General features: G+C 38.3%; 1 protein-coding gene across 3 annotated transcripts in view; it reads left to right on the top strand.

Moving 5' to 3' along the window:
* Positions 1–23,437, top strand: part of RNGTT (RNA guanylyltransferase and 5'-phosphatase) — a 196,766-nt gene that overhangs the window by 29,872 nt on the left and 143,457 nt on the right. For all 3 annotated transcript variants that reach the window (XM_048937810.1, XM_048937809.1, XM_048937806.1), the window contains exon 9: positions 20,407–20,542. In XM_048937810.1, coding sequence (XP_048793767.1) covers positions 20,407–20,542 — 136 coding nt within the window. The remainder of the gene's footprint in view (positions 1–20,406; positions 20,543–23,437) is intronic.

The raw sequence follows: 23,437 nt of genomic DNA, 5'->3' as shown, positions 1-23,437 counted from the left end.
GTTCATACAGGCTCACCTGAGTGTGTCAAAGTTCCTCTGGATGGCAGTGTCTCTCTCCAGCAAGTCAGCTGCGCCACTCAGCTTGGTATTGTCCATAAATTTGAAGAGGGTGCATTCATCCTGCTGTCTGTGTCACTAACAGCTGCAGTTGCCTTTTTTTTGCAAATTTATTATGGAAGTACTTAGTTTAATTTTTGATATTAACAAAACCTAATGGTCTTGATCGAAATCACTTTACAGCTTTGTGAGAAGTGTGAAGAAATATGCTCTGCCAGTTGTTTGTTCATTGAATGCTGTTGCTAGCACAGGTCGGTTGATGGTTACAAGTGCAGCAAATGCATCCAGCATTAGCATGCTCCAGCATGATGAGAACATCATTTGCGATGCGTTCCCTAGGAAGGTTCTCAAGGTGACCAGATTGGTGAGATTCTGATTTAACATCATCTGCAAGATATCCTTTTGTTCCTTTCTGATGTGTATGAAAAACCTGTGTCACAGAATATTTTCCCTCTACTCCCAGCAGCTAAGAGGAGGTACATAGAGTATTTACTAATCATGTTGAAATAAAACCCCAAGTGTTAGGTGCCCCATTGTCTTTGTGCTCTTGCAAACAGGTATTGTGGTTCTTCATACATGCAAATCTTTCTTAATTTGAATTCTGAAATTCCAAAATGATATTGTATGAAAATAAGAGAGTATTTTTAAATTTGGAACACTTGTGAAATTACAACAGTTTTCTTGAGTGTTGGAATCTTCTTTGGGGATTGATACTGTAACCTTCTGTGTTTCTTCAGTGTTTCTGGTTTCAAAACTGAAGTCAGGAATACCAGATACTAATGAAAATAATCTTAGTCTCTGCCACTGATAGCATTCAGATCACAGTCTTCCACGTCATTGTGAGCACTCTAGGTAGATAGTAATGACATTTCTTGCATTTTATTCAAGTGTGTCTCACTAATAGGAACTTATAGGCTATCTTCTAAAGGTTTTTCTCACTTTCATTGCTTTGTTAGGTTTGTTATCTTCAGTTTTAGAATGGAATGTTCTAGATAATGAAAAGCCTTGAAAATACGTGGAATTCAGTGTCTTATGAGAATTACCAAGATGTTCCACTTGGACTCCATGAGGATTCAGCACAGTTCAGCCAGAACTAAGCTGTCTTCCATACAAAAGGTCTCCCAAATGTTTTTCATCTTTGTTGTTTGTACTTCAGGGTTTTATTAGGTTGGGCAGAGCATGATGTGAAAATACAAAGCTCGCACTCCATATGACATCCAAGCATTAAGAAGTGTGTGAGAACGTCGGCCTTATCACCTCAGGGCTTGAGCACAGTTGGCCAGTATTAATGTGATGCAGGCATTCTGAGAACGCGAGGTTACAGAAACATTGTCTTGGGAGATCCAGGCTTATTCTCAGAGCAGTACTGTGCATTCAAGTGCTGCTGAGCCTGAGCAAATAAACTCAGCCAACAAAACTGACCGTGCGAAGAACTAGATGGGATTCTTTGCATTAATTGTGCTTTTAATCCACATTCCAGTTATACTATCTATGAAGTTGACTGCTAAAACCATGAAAACATTTGTGAAGTATTAACACACACAGGTCAGGTATTGTTATTGGTAGTTCTTGCCTTTTCTGACATCTTGATCCTTAAGCAAGTCTTTGTTTCCAGGATTGATTTACACTAATATTTAAATATGCATTAAAGACATTTCATGGATATGTTTTTGAATAATCTAGGCCTATTGCTTCTAGAAATAGTGATAACAGAAAATGTTACTTTGAAATAATTTCTTTACTGAAATCTATTTTACATTAAAGAAAAAAGAAATAGCTTTGCCTGCAGTATCTCCTGTATGCTTTGCCAGTGAACAATAATCCCTTCAAAGCTGTGGATCATTGACCAGTGCAGATTGATTTAGAACAAGCAGTAAGATGCAGTATTAAAATTAAAATTAGTGCTACTCTGTAGGGTTGTAAGCTATTTTTCACATTTTGTTTGTGTTTTCAATATGAAAAGCTTTTCTTTGTCACACTGTATTCATTTGGAAAATTGAAGTCTTAGGGAATATTCTTATGCAACCATACAGGACATATTCTGCATTTGGAGTAGTTACATATGAAATAGCAGTGCACGTTGAAGACTGCCTTTTGTGAAAGAAATTAGAGTGCATATAGTTCCTTAAGAGGAATTTAAAGTATGTGGGGTATTTTATCCCGTGTTTTTAAAATTCAGAATGAATAAAGAAGAATAGGAAACTGAATAGCTCTGTTGAATTTTCTCAGAACGTATTAACTTACGCTGGTTGTGGAGATGCACAAACTGATAGCTGTACTCAGAGAAGAAAATGGTGTCACGCAGGCCTAGCGTTAATGAAATTCAGCTGAGGGAATGCTGTGAAAGAGATAAAAGACAGAAACCTGAGCTATTATTTGGACATTTAGACAGCGTATAATAATAGCTACTCTAATCAACAATGAAAAATGTCTGGCAATTTTTATATTGGACACGCTTATTATTTTGCTGTTCTCCAATGATCCAGACTCCACATGTAATTGAACACATTTTCATTAATTGTTCTGAATGCTTGTGTTGACAAGCATGACCTTCCTGAATTTACTATTAAGACATTTGTTACTGGAGATGTATTTACAGATACCTGGTTCACTTTATCTGGAAATGAAACCCCTGTTGTTACATCTCTGAACCTATTCTGTCAAATGTATTGTAGATGCAGCAGTCTATGGAATGTTTATTTCAGGGGTGTTTTTTTTTTTTTTTGCTTGCACAGTTTTGTTCTAGTTGTTTTCCTGCCTTTTTGATTAAAGGAGTGCTACTGTTTCATCAGACTGGCTAGGCTTATAAAGAAGTAGATGCTTAACTAATAATTTTATTTTACACTTTCTCACTTGAATATAACTTGCTCATATGGGTCAATGGCAGTATTTTCTCAGCTTAGGCAAACTTATATTTCACCACTGTTAAATATTTGCATTTTATTCCTTCAGTGGTTGTTCTCTCTGGAGGTTTTCATAGTTGAAGCCCTTATTTTTAGGTTGCCTTAACTGACGTAGAGTATTGGTAATTTCATGAGGACATTTACTTTTCTCTAAATACATCTCTTCTTCCTACTGATTTTAACTGGAGCTGAGGGTTCTTGCTTTCTAAGTACTGCTATATTTTTCTAACCATAGTGAAATGAAAAAAAAATTAAAGTATTTCTTAAAAGTTAATTAACACCTGTCAATGACTAAATAATGTGATTTAATTAGCTAAATTGGTTGACAGTGATTCTGTAAAGCATTTTTGGAAAACTACTGGAGTAGCATCTTATACACTTTCATAAACTTCTGGGTTCTGAGTTTCTTTTCTTGGTCAGAACTCCCCTGTTACAACAGATCCTGGAATTCAAAATCTCCTGATTTACCCTTGCTTGCTTCATCCTGCTTCTCAGAGGTTGTGCCTGAACCAGTGGCCTTGCTTGCTCACTGCCTCACTTTGAATCCTTCTGTGAGCATCACAAAGTGCACATCTTGTCCTTGCTCCATGTTACCTTCTGGAGCAAACCAGTGTGCTTGCTCCAAAGGGGAATGCAGTGTGTGAATCACTTCTAAAGTCATATTGCATTATTATTGACAGAATTACTCGAGTTTGCAGTTATCTTGCCTGGTTTGACATGAACTCCATTCTGTATGCTTATTGAAGCAGTTGTTAAACCTCTGGTGTCTTAATTTTTGTGGTAATCTATTCATAAGACACCAAAATCCAAAGGACAAATTTTCCACTGTTGAAGTCCCACCTTCTGGCCTTTTAAGTAGCAAATACACATTGCAGCTTAGCAGTAGCTACAAGGTACACATGGCTTTGTAAACACATCCAGTTTTGTAGGGCTGGGATTGCTGAAATAGTAGATGCTATCTGAATAAGATAATTGTTATAGTGTGTGCAAGGCATGCTGGATGACTCGGTGTTACCAACTTTGTACTGTAAAGTCATTAGCCCAGGTGGTGAGCGGCACACTGTATCCCATGGTACAGGTCTCATTAATAATGTTTGTAGCAGATGTTTGTTCTAATGAGTGGAGCTGGATGTTCAGACAGAAGTAGGGTCCGTGAAGTAATGAGATGCCAGTTCTGGAAAAAAAAAAAAAAAAAAAAAAGACTCTTTCCACTAAGAATAATTAAAAGCTTTAAAATGTCCATAGAATAATTCATATTAATCCAATCAAAGAGGACGTGAGTTTTATAATGGTAAAATGTGACTTGAACAAAATACAAGCCATTAATGGATATGAGTTACTGTCTTACATTTGTGTGAGTACCTTTTTATTTTTCATGTCTGTATGCATGTACTTTTAGGATTGATTTTATTATTTTTTACTAATGCAGTGGCAGTTTAATTATAGTAAATCAGCTATTTAGAAGAAATACAGAACAGATAGTTCTTGCCAAAGGCTGTTATAGTTGAAAAATATCCATATAAACTTGGTGGCTCACAGATACCTAACTGTGAACAACTAGGTACAGCATGTTAAGCCTCTATGAGGATCACTACTAATTGTTTAAAAGGCATTCATAATAAAATATTTAGTAATATCTATGAAGCTAGTAATTTTTACATAATTAGAAAACTGCATGCTTGAAAAAGGCCTGCTGCCTACGTAACTCTCATTTTAATAGTGTCAGTAGAAAATAAACGTAGCGAGGCTGCACTTAAGTGTATGGTAAAATTGGTGCCCAAAGTTTTTAAATTGTTTATTAACCAAATAATAGTAACTTCTGTGCTTTGGATAACTCAGAATAGTGCTTAAGACCTGTAATGGCATCCTAGGTGTCTCCAGTTCAGCTTTATACAAAGTGAAGAATTTTTCTATTTTTGTGAAGTTCAAAGTTATTGCCAGCTATAGTTTTTTCAAAACCACACTTAAGACTGTTACTTGAAGGATGAAGGATACCTACTGGGAGTACTTCTCATGCTTGCTTTTAAAAGGTAATGGATATAGGGGCAAAAAATTTTTCCCCTGAATTTGCCTCAATAATGTCTTGTTTTGCTGTCCTATGATCCTTTGGGTAGTGAGATGAAGCTTATGCTTCAACTGAGAAATATCAGTTTCCTAATGTGAAAAATTGTCCAGAAGTCTTTTGAGTTGAGAGTAACATGTGGAAAGGTGATCATTGCTGAAGGTCAACTTGACAAAAATGAAGAAAACTGAGGAACAGATCTTCTGTTTTAGAAATAACAAGATAAAAGGAGGTAATGCAAAATAATGTGGCAGGGAAGAAAAAAGATCACCTGTTTGTATAAGACTGAAGAAGAGAGAGTTTTCCATGAATGTGTCTGTAGCAATTGGACAGATCAATACGATGGGAAAGGCATTACAACAAAGGTGTGATAACAGAAGGACCAGCAGAATAGAAAGATGCTATAAAGGAAGGGAACAAGATTACTCACCTATATCAGAAGATCCTAGGTTTACAGGGGAAACCACCAAGGAGAAATCTCCAAAAAGAGAACCTTCCCCCATGGCAGTCAGCCTTTAAATGAGGTCTAAGAGGTACAGCCATGCTCCACCCCTTCAGGTCACACTGCTGAGTTGCCTTCACCTGTGCTCCCAGGGCTGATGGTCCTTTCCCCAGGTGCTCAGTCAGTGGTTGTGACTCAACAGTTACCATACAGCATCCAACTGTCATCTCGGAGAGGCAGGAAAATGTTATAGACAAAGATGAGATAACAAAGCTGAATGGGGAAGGACAGGGAAGATTGGGGAGTTATACTAATCCAATTGAAAGGACAAATAATGGAATTGAGAACTCATTATTTAGAATGAGAGACCAACTTATCTTGAAAGCAGATTTAAAGTACGGAAAGATTGTCTACTGAGAGTGAAAATATTAAGATGGGATTGAACTTGAAGGAGGGTCTATTGGGAATGAGAAAGAGGACAGATTAATTTTCAGATTGGTAAAAAATGATGGGCAGGTTCTTGTAGACATGGAGGTTTATGCCAGCAGTGGAAAATAACTGAAGTGGAGCATTACACAAATGTTAGTATATTCTTTCCTGGTGTGGAGGAGGACAGTAAGGTTGACTGCTGAGGTTAGCCAGCTGGCATCAGAAGTAATTCTAACAGGGAGATTTAGGGCCATTCATTGCTGAAAGGCATTTATGAGCGTAGAGGTTTTCTCTAGGTATGGATACCCTATTTCTTGGTGGACTTATTTTCTGGCCCTAGATAGCTAACAAATAAATCAATTAATGTTGTATTTTGGGCGTCTAATTATTTCCTTGTATTTAGTGTTGATAAACATAAGACTGTTGATTATTGTTTGATTAATTACCATTCTTGGAGTCAGGAAGGGACATTTTCTTGTTAATATTGTGATGGGATACAGACCAGAATTTTCGGGGCATTTTTAAACTGCACCTTCCTCTTCTTCCTTTCCTTGGTTATCATAACAACAACAACAAAAATATATGCATATATATACACACACACTTAAAATATTTATCGATTTTGCACAATTGATTGGTAATGCTGTGTATCCATCCATTCCTTTGTTGAGGCACTGAGATTTTGAAGACCAGAAGTGCTCAGGATTTTGGGTTTGGCCACTATTGAGCAGGCTTTTCAGGAATTAATGAATTCATGAAAGGAGTGACAGGTTTTGTGAACAAGTGGGCTTAACTCAAGTGGTTTGATTCAAAGTTAAATAAGCTCTGTTCATAGCGTGTGCTTTTGTGACAGTCAGCAGCAGGCAAAGCCTCAGCTCTTGAATGCTAATTGTATGAATGCTGGCATAGTTCATGTGTGTGTAGGAAAGTTTCTGATCAGACTCTTGTGGTTATTTTTAATAACCACAAGAAAATAGGAGCAGTAAGGGTTTTTCTGTTACTGCTGTGAAGCTGCATCAAAACAGGATGATATTTAAAGAGACGTGTAGTAAAACCTTACTGAAAAGGGAAGAGTGACTGTTGCTGTTCCCTTATTCCTACCTGCGCTGTTTGGTTGCATGCTATGCTTTTAAGATCCTTAGAAGGGAAGTGCAGTTCTTATTTATGCTGATATAGATCCCAGTGTGCCTGCTTTGTAATCACTTTAACTGGCTCTTTAAGAGAGGACAAACCTGCTTATTTTTAAACTAATTATGTAAGTAGAAGGCTCTTCCTTCTACTTTTGGAAGAGCCTTGATTGACGATGGATCTGGGATCCACATAGGATTTCTATTTCTGACTTTATTTTGAAGAAGATATTTAGTTGGAAACAGTATGTATTTTGGCTGGAAAACTGAAGTTGTGAAGTTCATACAAATAGTTGCACTAAAGCATTCTCCTCCCCACCTCCCCCCTTTGAAACAGTATTAAAAGATAAGAATAGCTTTTATAAACTTCAGTACTAATCAGCTGTTGAGCACCTGCAGTTGAGCTCTGAAGTGTGCAGTAGTAATGTAGTGTCAGGCTGCTCCAACAGTACATAAAGGCACATGCATGATTAAGGATTATAGAGTGAGGTGTTTTGTTTTTTTTTTTTAAGGTTGATTTATGACATTATTATATAAAATGTCTTTTTAGTGGTCGCTTAGGAGAACAACTCGTACATGTTTTATAGCACCATAAACAGCATTCCTTTTAATTTTCTGAAAAAACAAATGCTTAACTCATAGTTTTATTTTGTGTATTTAGGTAGGTGGGTGAGAGAAAATGAGACAGGGAAGCAGAAAAGATGTTTTGGATTACAAAGATGGAGAGAGTGTCTTTACTCTCTACAACTTAATAGTTAGTGTGTTTGCACTGGACGCTAACCTTAGGATTACAAGACTGATATCAGCCTGTTTACCAAAGCATTAGAAAGAGTGAAAATTGCATTCCTATTTGAGTTTTTATCTGAGAGTGCAGGAAGCCCCTTTGCGCACTGAGTTAAAGGCACATTACACGTGTAGTGTGTCCTGTAGATCATGATGAAGAAGCACTAGCACAAGATTGCCTTCATCATTTCCATCATCTTCACCAGTTGATGTGTTCTCAAAGGACAAACATTTTCTCACTTTTTACCCATTGTCCATGGAATGAGAGCACACTTACATTTTCCAGAGGTTGATTTTTGTTAGCTGCTCTCAGGTGACACGATAACTCATTAGTTCTGTTTAACTATATTGGTAAGTCTCCCTTTACCGAGGGATGTAGATCAAATGGAGCAGCACAGAGTATCCTAAGGTGTTAGGCTGGTAGCTGGAAATGTTGTGTATAAATATTGTTACTCTTAAGAAGTTTGCTCAAGGCAGTATTATTTTAAATGGCAATAAATGTTACAGACCAGGTCTAGCAATTTCACGGCTCTTGGGCTAGGTTGCAATTGGTGGTTGTTTTTTAAATCTTCATGCTGTATTTGGAGTGGGGTGTGACTGTGTGTGTGTATTTATTTACTTACTGCTAAAGCACACTGATTCCATTTTGCTTCTTATCACTCTCCTGAAGGTCTGTCTTTTAAATCACTGAGTCGGTATAGAGAAATGAATAAATGGGTATGACAGGTCACACTGTCTCCAGTCTGGATCCAAATTGGCATAATGTCCGAAGAATACTTTCTTATTCTTTATTGTGGTCTCATTTATACGTGTCTGAAACAGTCACAACTCTGAAATGATATCACAGAAGGAAGCTGTTGCTTCTTTGTTTCTTTCTTAGGGGTTATAAAGTCCTAGCAGTGTATTACCTTGCCATAGGAAGGTACATTTTGCAAAATACCAGGCTTGATGTTTCACAGATCTGGAGCATTCTGATAGCATACAAGTTTAAATGCTTAAAATTCAGAGCCCTTTGAAAAGTGCTGCTTAGCAATTATTCATATGAAACTATTTGAATATTTGGACAGACTGTCTTCGAAGCAAGCTCTTTTGTTTATTTATAAAGAGTTAATGTATTAAAATGCTTATTAGGTAGCTTGTGCTGCGAATACTAATTTTAGAGTATTCAACTGTAGTCCTAGAATGTTCTAATTAGACCAAGATAAATGGTATGCTTGTGTGTGTACCTAATGTTCAAGCCATGAGCATCAGAGAAAAAATAATAAATAAATCATTAATCATTCTTGTAGACCACTTCTGATAGTGAAACAGTGTGTCCTCTGCTGTTGATTCTCTTGGGAGCAGCATGGGCACATTTCATGAAATGTAATGGATTAAGTTTATTCGGGGAAGAATGATATTGAGGCTATAGAGTGCAACTGTACAAATATCTAGGGCATGTTTTCCTTTCAAACTAGCCCTCTAATCTGTGGACACAAATGACAGTTGTAGCTTCTGAAGCTGCTGCCTGCAAAGTAGACAGAATTGACCCAGCGTGTGTTCTGGCATAAATCATGTCAAAGTCAGGGGAACTTTCTTTTTCAAAGCTGTAAATACTCTTTTCTTTAGTTGTGGAGCTCCATGGGAAACATGGGACTTCTCTTTCTTGGGAAAGGAGGAAAATAATTACTTGTCATCTGACATTAAGGTGGTGGGGTTTTGTTTGTTTGTCATCTAAATATATTTACGTCATTGCTTCTTTGCATTTTTTTTGAGCCTGTTACTTCAGGCACAGATTTCCCCCTAAACAAGGCCTGCTCCAAAAATAATGCCTCCTATTTTGTTATGTTGGTGCATGACATCAGAGGCACATGTTGGTGGGATGGCAGTAGAGGCTGAATCTTCCCTCCAGTTTTCCATTACGTTTTGTTGCTGTGTGACAGATGGCAGCAGAGGGGCTGTCTGACAAAGTGTTGTCTGACATGGAAGTGCAGATGAAGGAAAGGTGTGTCACTGAATTCCTCCTCACAGAAAAAATGGCACCCAGTGATGTTCATTGACACTTGCTGAACGTTTATGCAGACCAAGCAGTGGATGTGAGCACACTGAAGGCTGGGCTGCACGGGCAACATCTTCCTAAAATGTATGGAGGAAGATTGCAATCTAACAAGTTCAAACTAGCTTGAAGCTGAGTATTTGCCATAAGTAATAAAATGGATGTTTAATGTAAGAATTTGCTAGTTCAGTCAAGCTTTTGACATGAGATTTTTCAAATAAATGTACATTTTTAAAAAAGTAGTCAGAGCATTATACTGTACAGTTATTTTCCAATAGTGTTCTTCCATCTAATATAGAAATGTACTTTAATGTACTTTAATGCATACCTGACCACTTACCAGCACTGAAGTTTCAGCAAAGCAAAGAGTATTTACTATTTAAAATAAATCTGCTAGTATACAAATTCTGTTACTGGTTCACATATCTTCAAGCTCATTAACCATCTTTTCTTCTGAACATCATATACTGCATAACAACCTATAAGTATTCTTCAGTATTTATTAGTTGTAGGTAAATTTACTCTTTGCAATAGGTCAAATCGCCATAACAAGATGACTGCAAATTTAACCCATAAGGTTTAGTATCCTTTAAGAAATAGAATGCTGTGGATATATATATATATATATTTTGTTTCTTTAACTTAATTAAAACTCTGGAAGGCTGTCAAGAAAATGCTGTAACTGGATAGTCTTTTTTTTTTTTTTTTCTTTTTCCAACCTTGTTAAATTCTTGGTTTACCAGCCCTGCTGCAGTTTCACAATCTAATAATACTTTAGATAGAAAATATATAGTTTTACATCGTTTTTTAATTTGCCATCTGTTAAATTAACTAAAGGCATTTTTATTCTTAATTTATAAAACGGGAAAAGCTAAAGTTTGAACTCAGTCTTAGCTGTGATACTTAATTAGTAGAAGTGATACCAGCTTCCATGCTTCTGCATTTTTCCATGCTCTATAGTTATCATTACCCTTCCCTGTATTCAAAAATGAACTTCCCTATTAATGCTGGTGCACAATGTTTTCCAGTTGAGAGTATTCCAGTGAATTGTATGATGATGCAACACTTTGTGTTACGCACATCTTAATAGTTGTGTGACCTAAAGGTTTGTTAGCTGTTTGTTTTTTTAATGCAAGTGTGTTTTTGTGCTCTTGCTGACCTTTGAAAAGTAGCTGCTATATTGGCTTTCTCAGTTGGAGTTAATTCAAAAGGTTTTAAGGGGGAGTGTATTGTTGCATCTGCCTCTTCCTGCCTGAGTTTTGGTACCTTCTGGATATTGAAATTTGCATATTTCATGATTGTGGTTTGGGATATAAAGGTTTCTGTTGCAAGTGGTGTAATCTGCAGATTGTCTACTTCCTATTTCATGATTTTCTGGGTCACAGTAGTTACAATGTTCTCTGGACGTTAAGTTGTCAAAGGGAGCAAATGAGAAGGGAGACTTGAATTCAGAGTTGAAAGGGGAGCGGTGACGGGCAAGAATAAGAAAAAGAATGTGGTGCTGAGTGAGGTAACAGTCGAATACTGATGATTTGTAAAGTCTCTGAAGACTGATAGCCTGTACAAGCTCTGGGATTTCTGTTGTCTTACAGTGGTTATTTGTGTGTGTATACAAAGAAGAACATCTTGGAGGGTTCTGCATAAAGGAAGTTTGTAGTCTCGAGTAAGCAGGTAGAAGAATACATTATCAAAATCAGGCATAGAACTGTCATCTTAATACCAGGGGGTCAATAAGACAATTATTTTTTCCCCTATCAAATCAGAGCAGCAAGATGGAGGAGTCTGAGTGATTCAGAACATGAAGCTGGATATTGGGAATCTGAGCATTTAGATAGGCTAGGATAGCTTTCTTGACTAACATGAATATTGGAAACGTCATTTTTTGGGAAAGATGCAAAATAAAGTTTGAGTGATAACATTTTGTTTTCATAACAGCTGAAGGATGGAGAATATTGTGGAATTGTGTTTTTATAATGTCACTATACAATGATTAAGGTAAAATTCTGAGTTGCTGCTGAATCTGCTGAAGACATGTAGTTAGAATTGCCACTGTGAACATACTTCAGTGCAAGTTGGTGTCCAGATCTTCTCTGGTGTAATAAGAGTTTAGGCAATGCAATTATTGAAGTCTATGGAGCTGTTTATTTCACCCCGAAGATGCTTCACAAATAAGCTTGATCCGAAGTTGAATTCCACCTTCTCTTTCCAGGTATTCGTTAGTGGAGAGTGCTGACCATTGACACATCAAGGTGTTTCTGATTGTAAATGAGATGCATTTATTTTACTAATTAGCAACTTAGTAAAGTGGTACTTAAATATTTGAATTTAAAGTGTTGTTTTGTTTTGCTTTTTTTTAATCCTGATTGTCGAAGGTAAATTTGGTTCACTGATGGAGAGGCTTTGCTTTCAATTTAAAGCAGTGTGATTGCAGTGAAGTAACAATAGATCAGTAGTGTGGATTCTCCTTCTAGATGGACAGATTTGGATAAACTAAGGAGTGGAGAAGGAATGAGGAATTCAGTCTCCAGTACTGATAAGGAATGACATTTCTTCAACCATTTTGGTCGCAGTTTGTTTACTGTTTAAAGGGAAAAATAATATATTTGAAAAAGGAAGGAGTAGTGATAAATCTCATGCCTGTGGACTTCTATCAGAATTTTGATTTATTATAAATACTGAATCTAATAAAGATTCTTAGAACTGTAAGACAGATAAAGAAAGGATTGGAAAAAAAAATGGTAATGGGTAGTTTTAGAAGAATGGGTATAGAAAGCGACAAGGGGAACTCCTGAATATTGGATGTTAGGACCAGTTGTATACTGCCATTAAGAATTTTGAAATGGAAACCAAACACTTTCTGACAAACAGATAAGGGAGACATGTTGGTGCACTTGAATGCAGTGTCATGAATATGGAATAGTGGAGCTGAGGCTGTTAATTGGAAGTGAGAGTCAGAATATAGTTATTTTTTTCTGTATGAAATATTGGTTGATGGTAGAATTTAATGTAGAAAAATGGTACAGATATGAAGTGTAAATGTATTTAGATTGGGCTGACTTCCAGTGGGCATGTGTGTGGTTTTCTTTTTTTTTCCCTTCAGAATTTGAATGATACCTGCAAGTATGTAATTTCACAGCTGTTCATGTGTAGCTGCTTCATGCTGTCTGATACTCTGTTTGCTTGTGCAGATGAAAAATGTGAGTATGGCGTGCAAGTTGTATTTGTGACAGTGCTGTTAGTGTGCTGATTAAATAGTTACTGTTTTCCTTTTGTTTATACCATGAAAATAATGCTGTGCGTGTGTCCAGGTTTTCTTATCCTTCAGGAGATAGTTTGAAGCAGTGACCATTGCCAGGAGCAATTAATGTAAGAGAAGAAAGCAAGCTGAGCCTTGCCTGTTTACTGGGACTTGAGGACGTATTGCTCCATCTGCCACAGGCCAACTGCAAACTCATCTCATTTAAACTGCTACTCTGGATCCAGCACTATCTGGATTGAGGCCAGGATGTGGAACCAAAATGCTTCAATGACACAGATAGAGGCTCTCCTACTGTCAGCGGATAAAGGGCAGTGATTAATTTTTATTCCCCTGGCCCTTTCTACAGCGTTTGATGGTCTGGCCAGAAATTGATGCTGTCTTGTCAGAAAAGAGAGGCAGGGGCCTAAGTAAAGTGCTGGAGGGATGAGCCTCGTTCTAGGTGATGAACCTAAAGAGTGGCAGCATGCTTCTGATTTTAAAGTGCTGTCAGTCATACAAGGACTTTAAGAGACTAAAAATGATATCTACAACAAGATTTTGTTTTTGCCTGTGCATCAGCAAACATTTTAGAAATACTAATTGCTTTATCGAATTAAGGCTTGTTTGTGTGGGAAGGCAAAGCTTTCACAAGGCTGAGTTCTATCCTGTGTAATGAACTCCTGTGGGAATGAGGAACTGTCATGCTTTTGCCCTTAGAGTTGATGATGGAATTCCTTACATTTTGCATTCTTTAATGTGACAATGTAGACAGAAGCATATGCAAAAAGAAAAAGAAAAAAGGCAACATCAACAATGCTCTGTCAAAATAATTAGTATGGATTGATAAAGTCCATCTGAGTAAATAATGCAGAACAAAGAAAGCTGCAGTATGAGCTGAATTTTTTAAGCCTCCTTTAAAAATTAGTACTACTCCACTTGCTAGCCGTTGTGTGTTCTGAGAAAATTCATTTTGTGTTGAAACCAAAAACACAGGAGGTCATCTCAAAAGTCTGAGAGAGTCGTGCAGTATTATTTCTAATTCTTCATTGAAGACTTTGACTGGAGAAAGACGTTGACTGTAGGTAAAGCACAGTCTAAGATGATGTCTGTGGCAAAGCTCCTTTGAACTTCTAGGAGACCAGTTTCACAATGAATAAGACACATTGGCAAATGCTGTGCTCAGTGTTGGGAACTGTGTCCAAGAGTATTAGTGTTAATGAAAATATGACTTGGAGAATAAACTAGGGGAGAGGAATGAGGCTGCGTGCTCTGGTCAGTGCAGTGCATTGGATCTGGAGTTGGGGAGATCAGTTTTGCTCGTTCTTGACTGACTGACTGTAGATTGAGGGGAAATGAAGTAATTTGCCTTGTTTTATTTAAATAATAATTTTCTGAAAGGTATTTTAAAATTTAATGATGAGAATTATTTAACATTCGTATAAAGTAGAAACCTGAGGTGTTTTTTTTTTTTAACTGATCATTTTCAATATAGCCCCAGTCAGCAGTGAAATTGTAAAACCCACAAAAACAAAAAAATGAATTTTAATAAAATCATTCTTGAAATGTGTTTTATGCCAGCTGCACTGCCTTCTGCGTGAAGGCAAACCTGAACCTTTGAAACAATTGCCTTTATTTGGATGTGTTAGTTGATGTCTGCAGAGAACTTTCAAGGTGATTCTCTAGTTTTATGTATTGTTACAAAAGGTAAATTACTGACACTTACATTGCTGCTCCACTCCTGCTATTTTATTCACTTGTCTTGTTTTAAATTCAGATTGGGCTGTCTGATACAGACCGTGTCATCTTGTGTACTTGCAGGGGATCTAACACAATGGGGCCTGGCTAATTGGAGCTTTTTGGGTGTTAACACAATAGAGATAATTAGTAATAATGTACAGCTGTAATAGCAAGTAGTGTTCACAGGAAGCAATACAATGCACGACAGTTAAGCTCCTATATGTTGTGTTAGTTCCTACTGAATGCATTTGAGAAATCGGCATTATTCTTTCTTTGCCAATGTGGTGTTGCCCAGAGGCTTGCTCTGTGTTCTAGTGTAAGTGCTTGTGATGCTAATGCCTTAATTAACTTCTTTAAATATGAGCTGTCAGGGCATATCCAGATAGTATTGAGAAATGCACTGATCAGTAGTCTACAAGACTTCCTTAAGAAGGCTTATGGTGTGGTGTGGAGAGAAGTCTGACGTTAAGCATGTAAGCTAAGCTTTTGCACTTAGAAAATAAAGAACAGAAAAAACTCATTCATAAATTCAGTTTAACCGAACCTGTGACATGGTTCTTAACTCCTTTTCTTCTTGCATGCTTCCAGCTGTCAGCTGCTCATAGAACACATCTGAGTTGCCAGTCCCTCCTTAAGCGTGTTTCTTCTATCTAATGTTGGTAATTCATAATTTGACAAGTTTGTCTTTCATTTGTGTCGAGTTATTCACACTCCTCTCAAGTCATGCTTTCTGTAAACACAGTGAAACTGAACTTTGTGCTCTGGGTATTTGAAGTACCCAAGTTCTTGTAAGTCTTAATGGGAGGCCCAAGGAACTATCTAGCTTTGTTTTGGTTATTGTTTGAATAAAATACTGATGTTTACCAGCCAAATTACCTATGGGTATGAAAGCATATGTGGGCCGCATAAATGCTGTAGGCTTAATGTGTTTGCACATGCTGGATGTGTATAATGCATCTTGAAGAGCCTGTCTCCTTAACCTGGTTTTGCTTTAGGATTACTTTGTCCTTAATAATGTCTTGTTTAGGAACCCTCCTGCCATGCCAACCACTGAATCCTTTACAGTTTTTAGGTACTGGGTTAGGCTGCTTGTTTTCATGAAAACTTGCAGTCAGATTGGATGGATTTGAGGCTGAAGAGAGACTTAAATTGATAATTTCACAGCTTGGTTCTAATCTGAAAAATATGATGTCTTGTTGCAAATATGAATTCTAATTTTGGACTTGCATTTGGATAATTGCTGTCAGCATTGCTGCAGGTTGTCTGAATGTGGCAATTTCCTAAAAGCACAGGTATGTTTTATATCTGCCTTTTCTCTTGGCGGCCTTGTTGCTCATTTTCGCATGTGTTGTACATGGGGTGGTGGATGGTCTGTATAATTACTAAGGTCTCTTAGTGAGACATCTAAAGAAGGGGCTGCATTATTGACATTGAGGTAGAATTAAAATCAGGTTTGAAATCATAGTTTTGGGGGGGAAATACACAAGCATGCATGCCCTCTTTGTGTGCTAAGAGTGCTTGAAATTGTTCTCTTAGCTTCAGCTTAAACTGAAGGACACTGATGTTTGTTGTAAGGGATGGGAGCGTGCCTGGGCTTGGGGCAGAGCCACTGCTGTGATTGCACAGAGCAGGCTGTGGGGTCAGGTGCTTGAATTAGGCTGCTCCATACCAGGTGACACCACGTGGAAGGCCATTCAGCTGTGGACAGTTGGCCAACCCCTCCGCTCGGGGGTTGTGAGAGGTCAGTTGGCAGGGGGCCGTGTTGGAGCTGGTTGCTGGTTGACAAGTGATTGCGCTGCAGCTATATGTATTGTTATTATTGCACTGTTGTTTCCATTTTCCTCTTCTGTCTTAGTTTTTATCTCAACCCACAAGTTCTATTTTGTTTCCAGTTCTCTCTCCCATCCCACATGGAGGGTAGTGAGCAAAAGGTTGTGTGGTGCTGAGCTACTGCTGCGTTGAACCACACAGCAGTGTGAGTGTGAATGGTACAGCTTGCCCTCAGAACTACAAGCTGATTTGCTAGCATTGCTAATTTCCTTACTGTTTGAAATAACTGCTGCTTTTTCTGTTTTGAGAAAGTTCTGATAGTCAAAATAAATACATGGTGATAAATATTATATGCTGTACAGAGGAAATGCAAGTTCAATGACTGTTTATGTACTCCTTGTTCTGAAAGAAAGTGAGTGGCTGTGCTTAGCTGTTGTCACTAAGAGAAATTCAGTGGGAGAATATGGATGTTTGATATACGTTTGAAACAAGGTTTCCAAAGGCAGTTGTGGGAAACTGTTTGAAGATATAGTACAACACAGATGTGTAATTTGGAGATGTTCTTTGTCAAGGTGATGGATTAGATAATGCAATCGATTTCTTTTAGTTCCTTAATTTGCTTTCAGTTTACAGTAAGTAAAACACTTCTGTGTAGCATATGCCTGTGTTTCCTTGCTACAACTGCGTATATATTAAGTCTGTAAATGAAATACTTTGTTAAACTGGGAGGGGAATGTCTTCAACCTTCAACAGAATCACTGGGGTTGGAGGGGACCTCTAGAGGTCATGGAGTCCAACCCTCTGCTAAAGCGGCTTCCCTACAGTGAGTGGGTTTTGAATATCTCCGGAGGAGGAGACTCCACGGCTTCTCTGGGCAGCCTGTTCCGGTGTTCCGTCACTCTCAAAGTAAAGAAGTTTTTCCTCATGATCAGATCGAACTTCCTGTATTCCAGTCTGTGCCCAGTGCCCCTGGTCCAGTAGCTGTGCATCGCCAAAAAAGCCTGGCCCCATCCTGCTTACTCCCACACTTTAGATATTTACAAGCTTTGAAATCCCTTCTCGGTCTTCTCCAGGCTGAACAGTCCCAGGTCTCTCAGCCTTTCCTCACTCAGGAGATGCTCTAGGCCCCTCAATCATCTTTGCAGCATTCTACTGGACTCTTTAGAAGTTCCAGCCTTCTTATCTGAGAAGCCCAGAAGTGGTCACAGTACTCCAGATGTATCCTCACCGTGGCAGAGTAGAAGGGGGAGGATCACCTCCCTCGACCTGCTGGCCATGCTCTTTTTTTAATGCACCTCAGGATACTATTTGCCTTCTTGGCCACCAGGGCCACACTGTTGAATCATGGGTCAACCTGTTGTCCACCAGAACGCTTAGGTCTTTCCCTGCAGAGCTCCTTCCTAGGAGGTCAGCTCCTAACCTGTACTGATGCACACAGTTATTCCTCCCCAGGTGCAGGACTTTGCACTTGCTCTTGTTAGTAAACAAACAAACAAACAAAAAAAAGCAACCAGCAACAAAACAAAAAAATCCCTACAAACAAAAACTTTTCAGAACTGATACATGAGTCAGTCAGATGCTTTGCTCATGCAGATGACTTTTGTATATGAAGTATAATAAGCAAGAACGTTATCATTAAGATAGTGGGTCTGCATTGTCATGAGACCAAAATTTTTTGATATGTGATTCCTGGTAATCATTAGTTAGAAATCCCATGTATGCAATCCTTAAGACCTGGATTTTTTCCTGAGGTTTAGAGTATGCAATATAAAAACCTAACAATGAAACACTGGGAAAAGAGGGAGAAAGAAATCATGAGAGGGACAGGAATCTCACTGCAGTGGCTGGGGAATTATCCAGCTACCAATTTTTAAGTAAATTCCAGAGATTTTAAGCAAATGACTTAGAAAAAGTGGTGTTGATCTATCTTCTGATGTTCAAATAAAAGATTTTGAAACCTTCTGTAAGTCTTCTTAATTTGTAAGTATTTTAGGCAGCTGAAAACAAAGATTTTGGATGTTTTGGTTTTGTTTTTCGAAGCTTTTAGAAGCCCTCATATTGCATTGCATTTGTAGTGGTAACACATGTATTGTTTTTTTTTTTAAGTCCTAGATCTTTTGAAGCATTAGAGATTGTTTCTGGTGCTATTTTGTGATTGAGGCAAATTGCAAAGAAAGCAAGGACTTAAAAACAGTGAAGAGTATGTGAGTGTGTAGAAAGTTAAGGTTGCTTGAAATAGGAAGTGTACAATACTTTTTCTTTCTCCTTCGGGTGATTTCCTTAATTTTTGAGAAAAACCCAATGTACTCTTTGTAATTGGTTTCAGTTTTGAGCAAATGTGTGCGATTTGAAGAACTAATTTTGTGTGCAGGTTATTTTATCTCCTAAAGAACTGACGTGAAGTCATCCAGTTCAACGTAGGTTGAATTATTATTATTTCTTTTCATAAAGCACCTCATGTGACTTTCAGCTCTCCTGATGTTGCATTAACTTGATCTACTCCCAGCCTTCCTGAAGACTTCAGTTCTTCTGCTCCTACTTGTCTTCGCTTTTGTGTGATTCGTACACGGCACCTTGAAGTACTCATACAAATTAGTTAATATGATATGTGGTGTGTACTGTGATTGGAATTACAATACTGGAAGAAAGTATTTATTTAAGCTACATGTGTGATGCTATGCCCTTGTAAGCAGCCTGGTTTCTGATTTTGTAAGCTTACTGATTTCTGGAGGTGTGGGATCTGTAAAGGGAGCAGTTGAGCTGCCTGTATAGACCAAATGCCTGCAGGGGTTCTGGGGGCTGGTTTGCTTTTGACAGCAGGGATTCTATGGGCATTGCTTTTAAGAGCAGTGGTGAATTTTAGAAAAGGCTACTGGTAACTCATTATTTCTTCAGAACCAGGACTTCCCAAGGAGAACTGGATGAATTATGGAAAGATCTGTTTTTTCCACCAGTGTATCTATTGTATTTAAGGACTTCTACAAGTATGAAAAGTTCTTTTCTGAGAGACTCCTCAAAATATGCTTTCTCTGTTTCAGAGTATTCTGGTGTGAAGGGTGAAATTCCAATCATTTACTTTTAATTCACTGTTTTTCATTATGTATGGGATGTAAACTCTGTAGGGTTAGAACAGTCATCTTTGGGTTTAGCACAAAGAAGCTCAAATTTTTGATTTGGGCTCTTAGTGCTGCCTTACTGTAAATAATTTATTTATTTATTTATTTTAGAAAAATCAGTTGTTTGCACCTGAACCAAGCTCACAAATTATTTAGTGTTAGTGTTAGGTTAGTGTTGAAGTTTTCTTTACACGTACCGTGGCAGAAGAATGTTTCTTGTCTAAATTTCCTAGTGTTTTAATGGAAAGAGGCTCAGTCTCTTGCTGAGATTCGCAATATTGCAGGGTTGGATAACTTCTGATCGAAGAAGTGTTTCTTGTGAATTAAACTCTGCAGATTTATATCAGGTAAAGTTCTTTCCCACTTAAAGAAATATTGGAGTCAAAGATTTTTTAGCAAAGTCTAAATGAATTAGCCTCATGTATCCCTTTCAGTGTTGAGATCTCCATTCTTTTTATCATTTTGTCTGTACATAGTGATGTTCTTCTAGATATATTCTGATCCTGTAATTTTGAAATATTTCCTTGGTTACAGTTACATCAAACTAAACTGCTTTTTTGAAACAGGAGGCTTCAGTTTTTCAACTATAAAAAGTTCCTTTTAAAATGCTCTTTTATAACACGTCAGGATTACTTTTTTAACACAAGACAAATAAAGTGTTTTGATTTAGAGGATGCATCTTTAACTTCTTAGCATTGCCTTTGCAGGTACATGATGCTGATTGATGGCAAGAATGAAGTATATATGATTGATAGAGACAACTCCATATTTCATGTATCTAATCTGGAATTTCCATTTCGTAAAGATCTTCGCATGCATCTAACAAACACTCTCCTAGATGGGGTAAGAAGCATATTACATAATAATTGTAACAGTGTCAACAACTTATTTTTGTTCAGAAACAAGACCAAGTTTTTTAGGCTTGAATCATGGGATTCAGGAATAATTGATGCAGTCAGTGGCTGAACGTGGGAATCACACTGTTCATAAGTCACTTCTTATCTACAGAAAAGTAATGATAACTGCTCTGGGGGGAGCTGTTTACTTGTCTTCGAAATAAATCAAGGTGTTGAGATGACATTCTCTAAGCATGAGAAAAAGTTTGAAGAGAATGTAGAGAAATAAATGCAGAATCTCATCTCTTAGTATAGCTTTTGTGTTTTGATACAGTAGACATAGTAAATATTACACAGTTGATTTAAGTGCTTGTAAAATTTGATAGAATTTTGATATTTTGGTGTTTGACTTCTGTGACTTGATGTCTTTTGCTTCTGTCATCTTTATTTTCAGCAAATTTGAATTACTAACTGATTTAGAAATGGTTTAGTTCGATTTTTTTGATTGAAACATGTGTAAGTATTCATGCTAATTTAAATTATGTAAATCTTCCTTTGTGAACCAATTGCAAAACAAGCTCTATAACATCTGTATTTGTGGTTTCAAAGCTGGCCTCTAGTAATGTTACTTGCTAAGCTTTTCTGAACAGTAGTCATGAGAAGAGAGAATGCATTTCTTGACCTTTCTATTTTAGCTGAATAACTTCATTAGCTCTCATACTAAAAACCTGTCAGTGTAAATGAATGCATTTCCCTGTCATGTTTTGGAAGCAGTGAAGTTGTTCTACCTTATTATCACTTTTGCTTGGTAAAAACCTACCTGAGATAGATTGAAGTCCTTGGACTGAGGTTAGGCAAGTCATCTATCTCTGGGTGAAATTGTACGTTGTCTTTGCTTTCATTGTCACCAGAAAATTGCGAAGGAGCAGACACCTTGCTGTCATACCTTTGTAGCAATGGTTTTATAGGGAAGTCTTTGGAAAGCATTACTTAAACAGTTCTTCAGAGAGACTGCTTCTCTTTTCTGTGTTTCAAAACAGGGGATTTACTAAGGTTGGCTAATATGCATATGTGGAGCACAGGGAAGCACATTGATATATGTGTGTGAATGTGGCAGCGGCTGTTGGGCGTGGGAGAGGGACTCTCCTGGTTTTTTGACACTTAAAAATAAATTAAATTGGAAGAATTAATGTCACGGAGTTGACTAGATCAATCTATGCCTGTGACAGGGGGAGGCAGTAGGCTCTCCTTTTGTGAAGACTTCTGCTGTATCGCCCCACACAATGATGTCATCAATGTACTGCAGGTGCTCAGGAGCGCTGCCTTGTTCCAATACAGTTTGGATCAGCCCATGGCAAATGGTCGGGCTGTGTTTCCACCCCTGGGGCAAACGGTTCCAGGTATACTGAATGCCCCTCCATGTGAAAGCAAACTGTGGCTTACATTCTTTGGCCAAAGGGATGGAAAAGAAGGCATTAGCAATGTCAATGGTGGCATACCATTTGGCCGCTTTTGACTCCAGTTCATACTGGAGTTCTAACATGTCCGGCACAGCAGCACTCAGTGGGGGTGTGACTTCATTCAGGCCACGGTAGTCCACCGTCAGCCTCCATTCTCCACTGGCTTTACGCACTGGCCATATGGGGCTGTTAAAAGGCGAGTGAGTTTTGCTGATCACTCCCTGATTCTCTAGTTGACGAATTAACTTATGAATGGGGAGCACGATAAAGAGTGGGTTAATTGCTGGTGCCTGCTAAAAAGGGGTTAATGAATTGAAGCTAACAAGAGGAGGGAAAGAAAAAAACACTACCCAGACTAAGCAGTGCTCAAAGTTTACAAATATCCCAGAAAACTGGCAGTACGCGTAGTCTTTCAAGGTCAGGTTTTCCAGCACAGAAACCTGCTCTACTGATAATGCTCCCTAACAAAGCTCTCTAAGAGCAGAGAGAGAGATTCGTTCTAAAAGCTAAAGAGCAGCTATGCCTCCATCCTCCACCAAAAATCTGTCATGGAGTTGACTAGATCAATCTATGCCCATGACAGGGGGGCAGTAGGCCCCTGCCCTCCCCCCTCACCCCAGCCGTACAAAATGGGAAGGTAGGAAGTGTGGGAATCAAGTGTTGTTTCTGCATTAGAATTGTATAATATTATTTTTATTTTATGATCTCCGCTATCATAGTTCCCAGGAACACACTGTATATATGTGTATATATGTACATTTTGTCATACACACTGCAAGAATATCCTGCACGAGAGCAAACCAGAGAACAAGCCATGGCAGCCCGAGGAAGCGCCTGACATTGGGAAGGCCTGACATCATCCCCCAGTGCTCTTTGTTTAACGATGATGACTTTAAAGAAAATCACCATATCAATAGGACAAGGAGAGCACCGAGACATCTTGGAGACAACAGGATGACTGCTGACTGGCACCAGATAACAAGTAAATAACAAATGTAAACCTTCTGATAAGATTGTGAACCTGGAGTACCCAGCCAGTGGGGAAACAGGGGAGGGGGAAGGCAAGGGGGAGAAAACAGGGTATAAAGGCTGTCATGTTGTGTCCATAGGCGCGCTCCTACTTGTGGGACGCCCGCCATTGCAATCGCGAATAAATTCTGCTTTTATCAGAGATACCGTCCTGACAAAAATTACTTGGATTATTTCCAACAATTTGGGGGCTCGTCCGGGATTATTATCGCCTCTTTGAGAGTTTCCCTACTGCCCTGCACAGGATAGGTGCACCCCGCTGATTTCAGCGGTCCTGTCTGGGTGGTGAGGTGACTCCTTGGTACGGCCGATAAAAAACCGAGACTGTTTCATAGAGGACGGACTCTGTAAAAGCCAAGGGGCAGGCAGGCACGGGTGTTGGCCATTGCGACCCGGTAACTTCGTGCACGGAC

The sequence above is a fragment of the Lagopus muta genome, chromosome 2, assembly GCF_023343835.1.
Source record: "Lagopus muta isolate bLagMut1 chromosome 2, bLagMut1 primary, whole genome shotgun sequence".
Lineage (NCBI taxonomy): Eukaryota > Metazoa > Chordata > Aves > Galliformes > Phasianidae > Lagopus > Lagopus muta.
Note: the sequence above shows the minus strand (reverse complement) of the source record. Positions and strands in the feature narration are given on the sequence as shown.